This window comes from Python bivittatus, unplaced genomic scaffold, assembly GCF_059951505.1.
Source record: "Python bivittatus isolate LINGU-HERP-01145 unplaced genomic scaffold, Pbiv_v1 ctg000020_np1212, whole genome shotgun sequence".
Taxonomy (NCBI): Eukaryota; Metazoa; Chordata; class Lepidosauria; order Squamata; family Pythonidae; genus Python; species Python bivittatus.
The window spans coordinates 70,320,058-70,336,558 of NW_028277030.1; the positions used below are offsets into that span (position 1 = coordinate 70,320,058).

Here is a 16,501-nt window from a genome sequence, read left to right on the forward strand (position 1 = left end):
TAAGCAAACTGTATGTGCTTTAAAAATGTGTATTTGTACAGTTGTCTTAAGTGACCTTTTGAAAATGTGGCAAGATTATAAAGTGTCATTTCTGCTTTGTACATCCTTCTGCTAACTCAATCCCTCTTTGGTGTCTAAGGTAAAGGGAAAAAAATCTGAGGAGCAAATCACATATGCTAAAACTTTTCCATGAGCATACAAGCATAATGAAAACCAGTTACAGGTAGACCTTGACTTATGACCATCATTGGAACCAGAACTTCAGTCACTAAGCGATATAGTTGTTAAGTGCATCCAATTTTATGACCTTTTTTGCCACAGTCATTAAGCAAATCACCGTAGTTGTTAAGCAAATCACATAGTTATTAAGTGAATCTGGCTTCCCCTACTGACTTTGCTTGTCAGAAGTCAGTTAGGAAGTTGCAAATGGCAATCACGTGACCCCGGGTTGCTGCAACTGTGATAAATTCATGCCAGTTGCCAAGTGCCCGAATTTTGATCACATGACCACAGCGATGCTGCGACAGTCATAAGTGCAAGGATTGGTCGTCAGTCACTTTTTTCAGTGCTGTTGTAACTTTGAATGGTCATTAAATGAATGGTTGTAAGTCAAGGACTACCTGTATTGCAGTGCTTTTGTATAACTTGCACAAGAATGCCTACATTTGCTGTTTGCATAATAAGTTACACAACTGACTTTTTCTTTAATTAATTTTGTAAACTTCCATATTAGAAAGAAAAGTTATTATTAGTGCTGAGCTTCTGAAGAATAATTAGATGTTATGACTACACATTTTTATCATCTCCTGCTCTTTCTTCTCCTCCCATGGCATTAATTTGTTGTCAGGCTCCCCACCCAAGCCCAAACAAAGTCTCACAACACTGTCTGGAGATTTGTCTATTCAGCACTTTACTTGATGACTTTTTCACAGGGTGAACTTCTGCTGTCTGAGAAAGCTGAATTTGGACTCCAGAATGCACATACAGAAAAAAGCAAGTGCAATTGGATATTAATCATTACAAGTAATGCCCGCTGATCCTTTGCATCCTATTGCTATAATAAGATTGCTATAACTATAGAACAGTCCTATGCACATCTTCTTAGAAGTAAGTTTCACTGAGCTGAATGGGACATGTTGCCAGGGAAGTCTACGTATGGAGTCATACAGTTGGAAAAGGGACTTTATCGCTCATCTGGTTCAACCCACTGCTCAACACAGGATCCTCTAGAGCAGTGTTTCTCAACCTTGGCAGCTTGGAGATGTGTGGACTTCAACTCCCAAAATTCCCCAGCCAACATGGACGTACAAAAGAAACCGGTTGATGTCTTAATAATTAAAAGGGATATGAACTAAGAGAGTGACCTGGATAATTTTCCTCTATTGGATTTAAAAAAGAGGCTTTTTAAACCTTTGAAGAATTTTGTAAGAAGGGACAAAGAAAACATGAAAAGAAATCAAGTTCTACAACATTATTTGATGGGACTAAAGATCAAGATTGTTAGAAGCTAAAGGAAGGAATATAAAGTTGGCTTATATGATTAAGGTTAAAATAAATATGTTGTTATCTCTGGTAACCCTTAATGAACTTTTGCTGACTGAAATGACAAGGCTTTATGGATTTGTCTATAGGTAAGAGATGGGATATGGGAAGAAAAGATCATTTGTTGTATTTTAAGAGAAGGTGATAAGTTACTAAAATTGTCTCTACTTGTGGGGGAAGTCACTTCTTTATATAGTTCTTTTCTTTTTCTTTACAATATTCTTATGTTTTCTTTCTTTTCTATTTTTCTATTTTTTTATCTGCACCTTCTATTTTTTTCTTTTTCTTTTTTTCTTTTTAGTTTGTATTAGTTTTTATTGCTGCAACTGTAATTTTTAATAAAATTACTATATTAAAAAAAAAGGAACTGGTATTTGGAAACATGATGCCCTGGAGTTACATTAAATTTTCAAGAATAAGAATCTTGATACATCTGTCCCCCATGAATTTCCCCAGTCACCTTAATACCATCAAAGTTGGAAGGCAAGTTGTCTACGACTTCTTGAAATGGAGTAATGCTACAAGGCCCCATGATATATGGTTAAAACTGCTTGGAGACTGAATCTCAGAAGCCACAAATTCTGGATGTATACATTGCACCAAATAATAGTTTGCTTAATCATGGTTGGCTGAATAAGCCACAGTTGGCCTAGTTCAGCGAGTAACCCTGGTTTATGAAATACAACTGTTGGCTTAAGTACAAACACATTTAACCAAAATAACTACCCACATTAGCACAAAGTATGAACCTATACACGGAGAAGGGGCTCAGTTTGCTTTCTTTTTTCAGTATGTCCCTAGTAAGAACACAGGCAATGCCTTAAATCAGGTCACAGTGTTTATTCACAGTTTTTAATTCAACAATATTGTTGTTAGCTCTGCCTCTCAACAGTTCTCCAGAACCTCAGGCAGGATCTTTCAGATGAAATGCTAAAAGCCCTTTCACATAATACAAACAGAAAGGTGCTACACTGATTTGGTCAGGAAATGGTAAGATATGGGGCAGCTGCAATAACATATTCTTCCACCTGGCATTAGCTTTCAATGCAGAGTCAATCTAGGCACAAAGACTGAACTGAAGATTTTGTGAGAAGCTCAACCACTTTTGAAAGGTCTACCTCACTCTTGCATCAAGGGGCTGCAGCTCCTTCCCCATAAAGATTACCATGTGATCCTTAGTCCTTTACGATCCTGTCCTGACTGTAAAATTTAAAAGGCCTTTCTGAAGAAAGATCTGCTTCAGAAGCCCTTTTACTGGGTGCATGAGCAAGGGCCCTTTCGTACATTTCTTCTAAATTACGAAATGCGCTCTCTTGGGAGTTATGTTTGGCCTCTTCCTCACTCACTCTGCCTTTCAAAGAGAAGCAAAGTGGTGTCTCTTTTGCCAGTCTTTAATTGCTCATTATTTTAGCACTGGTTTTTAGTAGGTATTTTGGAGCTCTGGGTATTTTAGTTGTACTGTAGTTAGCCACCACACGTGTTTGGCTGAACAGAAAGGTAGGACATAAACTGATTAATTAAAACAGTCAGATATGTGTGTATTTCTTAGGGTAGAAATCTAAGTACAGCCACAGATTGCTAATATGCAAGAAAGAGGCCTGCTTACGTTGCAGCTTCGGGGTCCTTCCCAGGAGCAGGATTCAGCGTCCTGCGGGATGATCCCTCTTGGAAACGTGTGATCACTGAAGCACATCTGGCAAAATGGGGCTTCAGGGTCAGGCTCCCCCTGAGGTATATGCATCACAGTGGCACCCGGATATTTGAGGCTGCTTGTCTGATGTTTTTCCATGCTAACCATTGGGCTCTTGATCCATCTTCGTACCTGTACATATAAAACAAAAGCTGTAAATATAAAAGCTGTAAAGACAAAACCTATCTGGGACATTTTCTATCACTGCCTTTTTCACATGGAAATATGATAGTCATGATGAACAAGACTGGGATGTAACCTTCAAAGAAAATAATAATAGCAACAACAACAACAATAATAGCCTGAAAGTCTGTTTGAAAGGAAGAATAAAAAAAGTTCATGTAGCACTGAACTTTACAGAAGCTTTATAGTTTTGTTGTTATACATTTTGGAAGTATCTGTTGTTTCTGCTTAGAGCTGGACTGTCACGCTGGTTTGCCTTCTCATTACTTTCTATTACATGGATCCTAGCATAATGGAAATAAGTTGGCGGGATAGAAAGAGCCAGTTCTGAGCCTCCAGTGAAGCATCCCCCTCCATATGTGCTAGACTACAAGTTCCAGGATTTCCAGCCAGCATGATCACTGGCTAATGTGGCTGGGGATAGTAGAAACTGTGTTAGCCATGTGAAGACGAGCATACTGTGGAAAGCTGTATGCTCCTCCTCTTTTTCCCATCTATCTCCAGCTGGATGCTATTCACAAGCAATTTTTCATTTTTTAAACAATACCATATCAGAAAGGTCTCTTTGTCTGCATGTGTGTGTGTGTGTCTGTCTGCCTTTGTGACCCACACACCCCTTAGTCAATGTTCATCCCACGAATCTGGTTTCAACCTACTAAGTGTTTTATTTTTCCACAGAAAAAGTAAACGGCAGCCAATGATTCATTCACAAGACACTGAAGTGATGTGCACAGCCAAGTTAAGTTTTATGTTAAATGCACATTAGTATTTGTACATTTTTAAAAAATTACAGCCATTGGTAGGGGGTGAGGGAAGAGGAGATCAAAACCATGCTGGGCAGAGCAGGGGTTAAACTCTTCTCGTGTTGCAGTGAAGATAAATATATATTGCTCCTCTCCCAAAAGGCAGCATGCAGTTGGATGGATCTGTACATGGGGATGGATCTTAAACTGTATTACTGGGTTGCTAAGCTGATGAGGAAAGCACTTGATGACTAATTAATTACAGTAATACAAGATGGTTTGACCAATTCCCCATGCAACTTCCTGTATCACACATGGTGTCACTCAGCAGAGCATTTGGGATGGCTTTTGTTTATATGTACTGGAGTATAGCCAGGCTTGTGCTCTGAATGAGGAAATTAACCATTTCATGAATCATCCTGTGTGTTGTAAAAACCCTGAGAAGAAGCCTGGCACTTGGTTGCCATGGATGCATGGTAAACAACCACTATAGACCCAAATGGTGACTGATGAGTTACTCAAATCACATTTATAGGGCTGTGAGGTTTCTTAATCACATAAACAAACCTCTCTATGGACACAAAACAAATACAGAGCATGCCTGTCATTTTTCCTTGCTTTCTCTGTTTGCATTTCCCCCTCCAGAGTCCCCAGTGTCTGCTGATTAGTTTAAGACTGGGTTCCTTTGATGTTTCTTTGAGACCTCTATTCTTTTGAGTCCTTCAGAATCTCAGAGCATTTGCAGATGGGTACTTGACTCACATCATGTCTAGGTTTTCCAACAAAGCACAGAAAATTCTCTCTCTCTCTCCCTCTCTCTCTCTCTCTCACACACACACACACACAGAGGACAGAACACCAAGTAAATTATTTTCCCAAGATGCAAAATGCAAATATGGTTTTGATCTAGCTTCTAAAGCTTTTACAGTTCCTACATTCCTTAATAGGACACAAGCACTATTCTTTTACTACTCTGTTTCTTAAAAACTCATGTGTGCTGTTTTGTCTCCTCTGTTTCAAGCACAACAATTTGATTAAAAAGGAATTGGCAGGTTTGCATGGGATTCCTCTTGCCAAAGACAAATGAGTCTATGATTGTTATGTACATTCTTAAGGGTGAAATCATAACTGTGCTTTGACCTATTTACCAAGGCTTGGTAGCTTGACAAGGAAAAAAAAACTTGGATGAACATACAACCAAGCTGGAAAATAAAGTGTATTGTTGAGTTATTGAGTTATGCACGTCACAGCCTATTTGGTATTGCAGTGATTAGTAAATCTAAGTCTAACTAATTTATATCACAACCTGATGGAACCTGAATCACTCTACAAGCTGGTTTGGAGAAGTGTGTTTCCCGGCTGCCTAGTTCTTTTATTATTGGATGGAAAGAGAATGAAGCCTGGGACAATCGGGCTGCTGGATTATATGAGCACCAATCCCTAGGAACTGCTCCCCCACAAGACAGTTCAAGGGACATTGCAAGGTTTGGACCTTGGGGTGGGGGATGGGTGTCTGGGCTATTCCAGAGGTGAGATCCAAGACTGGGCTTCAGATTTCCCAGTTTTGTGAGGGCTTCCCTGTCTCAGGTGAAAGCAAGGCAGTGGAGACCACCAGGTATTATAGATGGCAGTTTGATGAATGGCATGTCTGAGGGGCTGATTCAGGGCAATTCTGCACTTCAGCCAAACTTCTTGTCTCTCATGTTGCTTCCAGCTATTCCTTAAGCCAACTTCAAAAATTCAGATTACAATAGGTTGGCAATGGGGTCAGGCTGGTGGTCAGACTGGACTATCGTGACTGCAAGACCAGATTGGTCATTCCCCTGTTTCTTGCCCTTCTTTCCAATGCAGAGTGCATTTACAATGAGCTGGGAGTGGGAGGAGGATGGCATCATCTGTTTGTGTACCTGGGGAATGGTGAGTGGCCAATATTGGGGATGATGAAGCAGAAAGTAGCCTGGTTGAATATGATCTGTGCTAGATGTCTGAGGAATTCCTTGGCTGGAGGGAAGTGCTGGCCAGTAAGGGGCAGGGGTTGGAGAAATGGGATTTTGGTTGTGACAGGCAAAAGGAGACATGGCAGGAGGCTGAGAACAAGTGTACTCATAGAAGGTAGGTTTAGTACCTGTGACTCATTCCTTTTCCTAGCTCTCAGTTCTCACATCAGGAGCCAGAGCTCCACATCCTTCAAGCCTAGCGACTTTGGCTCCTGCTATTGAAAGCCAGGCCTGTCTGTCTGATCCATACTCACCCACAATCTAATATCAAAGAAACCTGGCTGAGAAAGGAGGGTTACATTCTGTTATATTACCCTTCTAGTAATAAAAGAACTTTCCAGAAATCCAAGCAGTTCTTGTTTCCTGAGTTTGCCAGCCTCCCAGGGCTTGACATTAATTTGGAAAGCTTCCCAAAGTAATTTTTCTGAACAACATATACCTAGTGTAATTGAGGCAGCGTTACTCTGAGCCTCCTGCTTTCACCCTCCCTGGACACTTCTATAATGGTCCTGCTTCCCATGTTCACTGTCTTGCTGCCTTCTCTGAATTGCCAAAGTCTTTTATGCCTTTCATCACACGTAGGGACTGTCACCTGACGGGGCTTTGGAAGTGGGGTTTCTAGTAGCTGCCCCCACTCTTTGGAACCACTAGAGATCTGCCAGCTTTGTCCCTCTTAAGCTTCAAGAAACTGTTGAAGACTTACCTCTTCTGCCTGGCACAGGAAGAGGGTTTCCTATAAATGAAGGTGGGGTTTGTGAGCACGTGACGTTTTTATTTTTCAGTTTTTAAATCTTTTTTTGATTTTGTCATTTTTTTAATGAGCACCTGGGGCTTTGGATTGTTATTTTCTTTTATGTTGACACTGTTAACTGCCCCCTGCGCCTTTTCAGGAATGGGTGGCATACAAGCAATGAAAAAGAAATGAAATATTTACTAGCCCCACTCCTTTGCTTTTGGATTCTAAAGATATGTTTTATTTGGAATTAAAACTACTCAGACTTGGCTTAAGAAGCCATGTCAAGCCAAGAACAACATGTGCATGAGGATGCTTTTTGCTCCAGCATAATTACTTCCTTAAGTCCAGTCTTAACCCTGTTCCTGGCTTACTGTAAACTAACCAGAAATTTAACTGGAATGAATCCAAGAAACAAAGCAAGAAGTTGTTCCCGTTACACGCATGAGGAAAACTGGAATACCATTACTAATCTAGTGGGTAAGAGCATCAACCATTGGGAGCTCATTAATGGTTGAAAGAGAAGGCAAGGCTTCTATTAGTAAGTAAGGTGAATGTCTTCTGCTTGCTATCAGCATCTAGCACAGCTGGGCAACTATCAGGACCAACACTTACCCCACTGCATCTATCGAGTTACTACCACTAGATAGTTGCAGCCCTAACTCTTGATGTGCTGCAGACATCATCTTCTCATCTGCACCAGGTGGCAAACAACAATTCCTTTTTGGTAATATAGAAATGGTGTTGGCTTTCATTCAAGTCATAAGTGCCACCCCTATTTCCAGTTAAGTATCTCTGAGTTCTGATCATTTTCTACTTTCTGCCAGACATACTTAAATGGAAATAGGGATGGTACCTATGTTGTTGGCTAGGATAAGTGCTGATCATGGCTAGCAGTTACAAAGTTAACAGGTGATGGAGGAAATGATACCAGCAGGGATCTGCTGGGCACTGAAAAAGGAGAACATCTATAGCAGTATTTCTTTCTTTTTAAGAATAGTTTTGTCAAGAATCATTAGCCAATGAATTGAGTACTTGAAGCAAAAACACTGGACTAAAATGTCTAAATCTGAATTTATTGCAACTGGATAGTTTAAGAACACCACCATGAATGGAAAAGTTGATAATTTTTAGAAATGGTCAAAAATGCTTTCCTGTTAGTTCCAAACTCTGAAGAAATATTTTTGTCCTCCAGCTGATGTAGATTTGCCTACTCTACTCCTGGAATCAATGAAACCTGACTTGATAGTGTTTGGTTAGGCATAGTTTAAGCTCAGTGTTCAGCCAAGACTTATGTGGTTTGTTAGTTTAGCAGAAGTAGTTTAAGTTTCAGTTCTGAGAGCTGCTCCAAATGAACCCCACAACCCACAGAAAGTTTCTAAGGTCAATTAAGCCAAGGCTGAATTTTGCCAAAAGCTCCTGGAAACTGAGCAGACATTCAAAGCTCTTGCCTTTAAGATCATGTGCACTCAGTAAACTTCTTAGCAGTTCTGTCAGTTGGCAGACATGAAATCTACCTTGTACTATGGCTATGTTAAACAATTTAACAAAACACGTGACTATTATCATTGGAACATTCAATGGAAAAAAGGAATAATGTAACACTGACAATTATCCAAAAACATTTAAGATGTAGACAGAGCTGCAAAGAAAGAAGTTCTGATTGGCTTTTTCTCTTTCTGCTGCATCAGTGCCACGAGCAGACTGCCAGGGAAATTGCTCCAGCCACATTTGAGAGCACTTTTCTGCTACTTACTGCATTACCCTTTTCAGGGGAAAAAGTATAGGTTGAGTTTGATAAAACATACTATATATCCTTGTGATGTGAGGTTTTGGTGACACAGAAAAAGTAAGCAGAGGACATCAAGCTGGAATTACATTTCATGGATGTTTAAAATGACCAAAGTAGTGTTGCACCATTGCCCTGCTAGCTCCTCTCCTTTTGGGCGTGTGTGTGATGTCACACTGCAGATATAAAAGGGGTGGAGCTTGTATCTCAATAGCACAACACAACATCAGACTGATTGGGTTGATCCTGCCTAAAGACACCACTGGATTGGTTGTACTGTCACAAAAGTTCTGTGTCAGATACTTGGTCCTTAACATCTAAGGAAGCAGAGAGATATAATCCTGGTTTCTTAAACTTCTTTCAACAGTGGTGGCTGAATTTTGTCAAAACCAAAAGACAAGGTATCCAAATATGGCACATTTCTGATAGTATAGCCACTGTGGAATCACAAGTTGTGGAAGTAAAACTTTATTTATTTATTTGGTAAATTTATATAGCTGCCCATCTTGCATACATGACTCTGAGTGGTGTACCAAGTTAAAAACATAAAAACAACACAACAAAATAACCAAAAATGTAACAAAAATATTAAAAAACATTAAAAACAATAAAAACTATTAAAACGTATTTTGAAAAACCATAATCTGTTGGAGAGTGCATGCACTCAGTTTCCCTAGCAATACAGCCACTTTGCAGACTCCATACCCATGTTACTGGATCTCCAGGCCAGATGGCAAAGCTATGTCTTTAGGTCCTTCCTGAAGACCAGCAAGGTCGGGGCCAATCTGACCTCAGAGGGAATGATATTCCAAAGGGCGGGTGCTGTGGCAGAAAAGGGTCTCCCACTGGGTCCCATCAGATGATATTCCTTCATGGACAGGACCCACAATGTGCCTTCCTGCCAGACCTGATGGGATGGGTAGATGTGATTGGGGAGCCCCGGTCCCTCAAATAACCCAGCCTCAAACAAGGCAAAGCAAAACTTTCTCATGGTAAGCAGATACCATTCTGCTTTTGAACTGTTTCATAACCACCTACAATTTGCTTCTCTGATCATCAAAGATGACAATTTCTTTATACATCTGAGAATGCTGGTATAAAGTTGAAATCAAAGTTCTAAAATGCCCTCACTGCTGCTTCATTGATCTGTTTGTCTTTCAGTTGCCTATTTCTTACATCTGTAATCCAACCATTTCTAATCTGATACTTCCCAGATGGAATGCAACTGCAATTATCACAGTTCCTCATGGACATGCTAGCTGGGAATTGTAGCCCTGACACGTCTGAAGTACAACAGGTTGAAAAAGTTGGCTCTACATCATGAATATTCATTTTTCCACCAGACAGTAGCTAACACTGTACTTGTTATCTACTGATGGACTTTGCATTCTGTGTCTCAGTGATATCAAATGATCTTTCACCCTCTTGTCTAATTCAGTTCATTTGATCCATCCTTTCTTCCTGTGGCATTATCTCATTACACCTTGGACCTCTTTTTTTTTTTTTTTTTTACAATTGCAAGCTGTGCAACATATACAAATGTCAGGAAATCCACTTTTGACTGTGAAAAAGATGGTCTGAATGAAAGAGCTATTGTCCATGATGTATACTCAGCTACTCAATAGCCTGCACACCAGTTTATGTTGCCTTTCTGATTGATTTGTTTTGTTATGCCCCATTGGAAAAGTGAGTTGTTGTGATGATAATATAGGGAACAAAATAAAATACAGTTTACCTTGGAAGCCTTGCTGGAAAAACAATATTAAAAAGTAATTTATTAGCAATATTACTATGTGTTCTAAATAACACTGCACTCATAAATCTCATTTATGGATCTGTTAACTTTCTTCAAGTGTCTTTCTCCCCCCCCACCCGCCATTTCTTCTCTATATGAGGACTTCTGGGCAACCAAACAACCAAATAAACCATGACAGACTTCCCCAATCTGCTATCTTGTAGATAATTTGAAATATAATCCTATCACCCTCAGCTATTGGAATTGTAGCCCTAGACATCTACAGAGTATTAGCTTTGGGAAGGTAGTTTTATGGTGATCAAAGCAAAATGGGGAAGGGGGCTTGGACCAATTTGGAGCAATAAAATATCAGGATCAGTAAACTCACTGTTTTGATGGAGGACAGATATACTTTTGATATGCATTATGTTTTAAGGGAAACCAAACCTCTTATATTTAGACACACAAGCATTGCCACTTTCTGAAAGAAACATGCCTAAGGTAGTTTGTTTTTATTTCCTTGCTATACACATGCCCTGTATTTTTTTCTCCCATGAATGTGTGTCTGGGGATCTTAAGGTTTATTCTGGTGAATAACCTGCACAGCATGATGGCAGGCTACACAGCATACCTGAGACAGAAATGGTGCATTATATGATGGAGAGCAGATAGGAAGTTGCCTAGGATTTCATTTGGGCACTGATACATCCTCATGTTACTCTTCTGGGTCAGTGTGTCCCAGACAAAATAAAATAGCTCAAATTTCCTTCACATTTAAATGATTCTATCCAAGGAAGAGATGATGCGTCAGGCAGTATGTTATGGCAAATACGATGCAAGATATCATACACATAAAGCAAACTTCATCAGGAAGAGTTTTTCTTAATGGACACACCATCAAGTCTGTTGTGATGACCTAACCAAGTGGGAGTGTCCTTTTAAAAATGACATCCTTTATTTTTAAAGGTTTATGTGCAGTTCTCTATTCCCAGAAGTATATTCAAATGATGTCATCAGTTATGGGAAGTGTAGAAGGCCCAGAGAGGAATAATCTGTATTGTGATCAGCCTTCATTCAATTATAGGAACTGTATATGTCCCCTGTTATTTCAATATTGGGTGCAGGCAAGTTTGTTGGCATGTTATCTGAAGATATAGAAATACAGTAACTCAAAGGAACTTTGAAAGAAAGTTATATTACTTTCAGGCAAGTAATATTACTAGGATATGAATTTTATTACACAAACACACATACATACATAATGTAGATGTCTGTAGACTTAGGCAGCTACAATTTAAGGCTGGAAGTTATAGACTGTGTTTATATCTTTTCTTCAGGAGCAAAAGGTGGCATATGTAGCACTACCGGTTAATGTGCACTTGTTTAACCATGGATGACAATCACCAACAACTCTCTTTTGGAATGAGGGAATACAGTGAGTGACTAGAGTGGGGCCAGCATGTGGGTATTGCTACCATAGCTGGGTGGATGGCTCCAAAGCGATTGCAACAATTGTGTATGGGATCCCTGGTGCAGCAGCAATGGGACTTTCTGAGGTATGGAATCATTGTCAATTATGATGGCTTACTTGAAGCCACTGTCTTAAAAAAGAAAAGAAGCTTGTAGCAGAGTGGTCCTAGTTTCTCTACTCAAAGTATTTAGAATTGCACTTGCTTTGCAAGTTAGATTCCCATTCACAGATCTCCATGTGTCCATGCAAAGCTGTCTATAGAGCCAATGGGCTCTTTCTTGTAGCTACATTAATGCTCATTCCTCCAGTCCTTGAGTCAGCAGAGCAGCATGATGGCATCAGTCCCTTAGCCCTAATCACTGAGCCCTGTTCTGCCTTAGATGAAGCCAGAAACTGGTATTATCCATACAGATTTAATATAAGTTATAGAAAGTGATTGGTGCATTCCCTTAACTTTATTTTCCCACCATCATTACTTAACATTACATGCTGGTGGCAAAACAACCAGCAGTATGTCCTTAATACGTGGTGAGGTAGTATTGGACAAGAATAGGTGGGTGCCTAGAATGGAGGGTTTAGCCATTTGTCAAGTTTCTGAAATAGATGGGAAGCGTGAAAGTGCTCCACACTCCTGACTGACAAGCATGGTAGTGGAGTTGTTAGAAGCGCTGAGGCACTTCCTGCCACATCCCCTCCAGGACCAGTCAGTCAGCCTTTTTTTTAATATGGGTCTAGCCCTCTTCTAGAAATCTGCTAAACCCATATGCAAAAATAGCCTGACTAAAAGGTGACCGCCATGGAAAATGGATTGCATGAGGCATTGGAGGTGCTTCCTTTTTTTTTTGTATTGTGTCCTGCCAACGAGGATGGAGTACAGACATAAAAACATTCCTCATAGAAATGTCTTCATGTAACTGAATATGTAATTGACTTATTCTGTTGTTTGCTGTCAGCAACTAAGTAATCCAGTTCTGGCTTCATGGCCAGCGGCACCTGGAAATAGCCCATGGAGTATGCAAAATAATGCAGGAATAGGCAAAATGAAGTCCCCTGCCTCAGATATAGAAATAGTAAATACAGTTGCCATATGATGCTTCTGGTTGCCAGTAGTAGGAAACCAAAAAGGCATTCTTTTGGGCAGAACCACCAATACACAGCTGGCAAATCCTGGCTTTCTTTCTTGATTTTAAATTAACCCTTTGCACAGCTAGTACAGAGAAAGATAGCCCTGCTTTTAAAATACAGGTCTAGCACTCTGTCAAAAGACAGTTAAACCCATTTATATAAGGAACCCATTTGATATCTGAACATTGCTTTATAAAGCAACAGTCAGGGCTGAAGTTTAATGGCATGTTTGATAGCATCTGCTACACAATCATTTAAATACAGTTCCATCTTGTTTCATGAAACTACCTTATAAACAAGCTCAGGTGTTATTTGTTTCCTTGAATATGACAGAGTAATCTACACTCCTGACATGGCTGTCATTGCATATTTTGCTGGTAAGCCTCATGCATGCTGGCCTGCAATTGCCTTGGGCAAGTGGCCCAAACTGGGGGCCAAGCCAAAAGATAGTAACACTTAAGAATCCACAGCCAATTCCAAAGTTAATCAGTCAATGGCATTCTTAAAGTGATTTTTGCTTCTGTGGTAACCTGGTTAGGGAACAATGCAAAAAGTGGACAAGATGAACAAAACCAGCTGCCAGTGAGCAAGCCAAACTGAGAAATATTTTCCCCTGAGCAGATTAGAGGAAGGATGGGGTATATAAATGAGAGACTCAAGGAGGAATCAGCACTAAAGGTATTAAAGGAAATGTTAAGCAACACAATAAATCAAAGCTGCAAACCTGGTTATTAAAAGGGTAACCATCCTACACAAAACCCAGGAGGAAGATAACCATCATGCTGATCACCAAGGAGCCACTCTCAGGGTGAAATGTACAAGTGCAAGATAAACAGCAGGTCCCAAAGAATGAGTGAGATTTCTATAGTCATCCTAAAGTCTCCAGTAGTTCTGTCCTGTAAGATTTAAACAGGGGCTTTCCAAAGATGGCAACTCTGTCCTTGTAGGAGTCACTTACTGGTTACAAAAAGCATTGCTTTGAAAACACTCTCACTGGGGGTAAGGAGAATCTTCCCGCATGCTTAATCTCTACTGTAGGCCAATTCTAAGCCCATCTTTGCTCCATGCCAACCAATGAGTCCTCTAGAAGGGGGAGCTGCAGCAGGTGGCATCACCTACCCTATCTTGGCTGAGCCCAAAACATGTTAAGCCGGGTCATTCCTGATAAATACTTGGATGAGAGATCACTGGGAAGCCTCAAATCTATAGGCTAGATTAGAAATCAAAAACAGGCAAAACCTAACCACTTCCATGTTATTGTTTCTTGAGTCTCCAGGAGTTGAGGCCAAGGGAAACTACCTTTAAACCCAGAAAAGGAGAGCAGGAACGAGCAGCATACACTTCAAAATCACACCAGCTGTGCATTGTCTACAATGGACCCTGCACACTAACTACTTACCTCTACTCAAATTGAAGGATTAGAAACTTCTGTTGGGCAGCCTTTTTAGTCCTCTCAATTTCTGTGGCTTATTGTTCCAAGGGAAATTAGCAAGCCCTCTGGGTGCTTAATTTCTGGCTGTATTGTGCCCTTGATTTGTTAGACAGAGTTTTGAAGGAAACAGATCACTCTTATCTTTACTGGAAATGCGCATCACAAATAAATATTCTGATATATTTGCTTGCCTTTCATGCTGGAAGAGCTCAAAGGAAATTCAAAAAGAGCATAGCATGAATGCCAATTAGTGTCCGGAGGGGAGAGCGGTGGGGAAGAGCAGGAGCCAATCCTGCTAGAAGGCAAGAATTCCCTAATGAATCTTTTCAAGAAGTGATGGGCATCTTTGACTCTGGATGCAGGAATTCTGATTGCTCTTTATCTATCTTGTAAACATTCTAAAAAGCATGCCATCTCTCACACACACACACTTTCCACTGAAAAAGCTATGGATATGTAGAGCATTCCTAGTTTTTTCTTCCCATGAATATATCCCTCCTTATGACATTAATCTGAACTAATTTGCTCAGGTGCCCTCTTTCATCTGACCATACGCACTTGAGCCTAGCATAAAAGGAAAGGAAAAGCAGCTTATAAGAGTCCTTGTTTCCACTCCATTCCCTCTAGTTATGAAATCCTGGCAAAATATACAGCTTCCAATTTCACCTTCAAGACTGCAGTGCGCTTTACTTTCTTAAGTGTCAATTGGCTTTCCAGGTGTGTTTTTCTAATGATTTATGCTCTTACCAGAGAAGGCCACTGATCAGGAGGCTCACGTGTTTGTTCAGCAACCTTATTCCCACAGGAGCCTGAAACCAATGACTAATTTTCCCTCTGGGTCTGGGCAAGGATAACAGCTTTCGCTTTGCAGCTTGTCCCTAGGCAAGGGCTCAGATCTAGAGCTATAAGCATATCCCATTTCATGGTAATGAGATAGGACATTCGTATGTCAGAGTTTATGTTCTTCCCCAAAATGTATGGCATTCAGCCTATCTACTGTATAATGTACATCCCTTCCCAGTCTACATTCAAATCTAGTTTATTTCTAGCCAAATGTATTCAGTTTCCTTAATTACTCAAAAATAAAAAGCATTTACCCAGTAGTGCAATCTTGGTTATACCAGTGCTGCTGCTGTTGGTATCTTTTTTTCTTTGGGAGGGGTGGGGGGAGTGCCTTTGAGTCAGTATTTGACTCCTGGCAACTGCCTGGAGAAGTCCCTGCAGTTTTCTTGGCAAGGTTTTTTGGAAGTGGTTTGCCCTTTCCTTCTTCCTAGGGCTAAGAGGGAGTGACTGCCCCAAGGTCATCCAGCTGGCTTGGTGCCTAAGGTGAAACTAGAATTTACCGTCTCCCAGTTTCTTGTCCAGTGCCTTAACCATTACACCAAACAGGCTCTGTTGGGATATCTAGCACCTGGTTTAAATGGAACCGAGCCCTGCAGCCAGCAGTTCTTAACCCTAAAGTAGAATGGAATTCTAAGGATTCAGGCATAGCAGAAGCCTTTCCAGACCATCAGCTTCAAACTCAAGATCTGGAAAGCTAAGAGGCTGAACTGGGATTTTGTGCAGGTAAAGTTTGTACTGTACAGCTGTGCTGTGATGAACCTTTTTAGTGTCATTTTTCCTTCCTAGGGCTGAATGCTGAGGAATAGCTTATCTTCCTTTTTGAACGTTCTACATCATGTAAATATGCTTTGCTTTATCTTGAGGTACCAAATATTGCTACATCTCTCATTAGTTCCATTCTCTGACCATGCTGGCTGAGGATGATGGAAATTGAGGTGGAAGATTGGCAATTTAGTGTTAGGGACACATCTTCTTTTAGGTCTCCTTTTTTCCAGGGCTGCAAACTCTATCACAGAATTGGGAAAGGGCAATTTTACCTTCTGTGGAACAGTACAGGATTTTTAAAAAATTTATTTTAGGTATACAGGTAGTCCTTGTTTAGTGACTGCTTCATTTAGTGACTGTTCAAGTTACGACAGTGATGAAAAAGTAACTTTGTGACCAGTCCTCACATTTACGACTTTTGCAGGTCTGCAACACAAAGGAAAGCTGAAGCAA

At 40.4% G+C, this 16,501-nt stretch overlaps 1 protein-coding gene across 1 annotated transcript in view; it reads right to left on the minus strand.

Annotated features, from left to right (window-relative positions):
- LOC148217085 (uncharacterized) overlaps positions 1-16,501 on the minus strand; it is a 44,466-nt gene that overhangs the window by 15,939 nt on the left and 12,026 nt on the right. Inside the window, exon 2 of the mRNA XM_088141064.1 lies at positions 3,149-3,364. Coding sequence (XP_087997190.1) covers positions 3,149-3,364 — 216 coding nt within the window. The remainder of the gene's footprint in view (positions 1-3,148; positions 3,365-16,501) is intronic.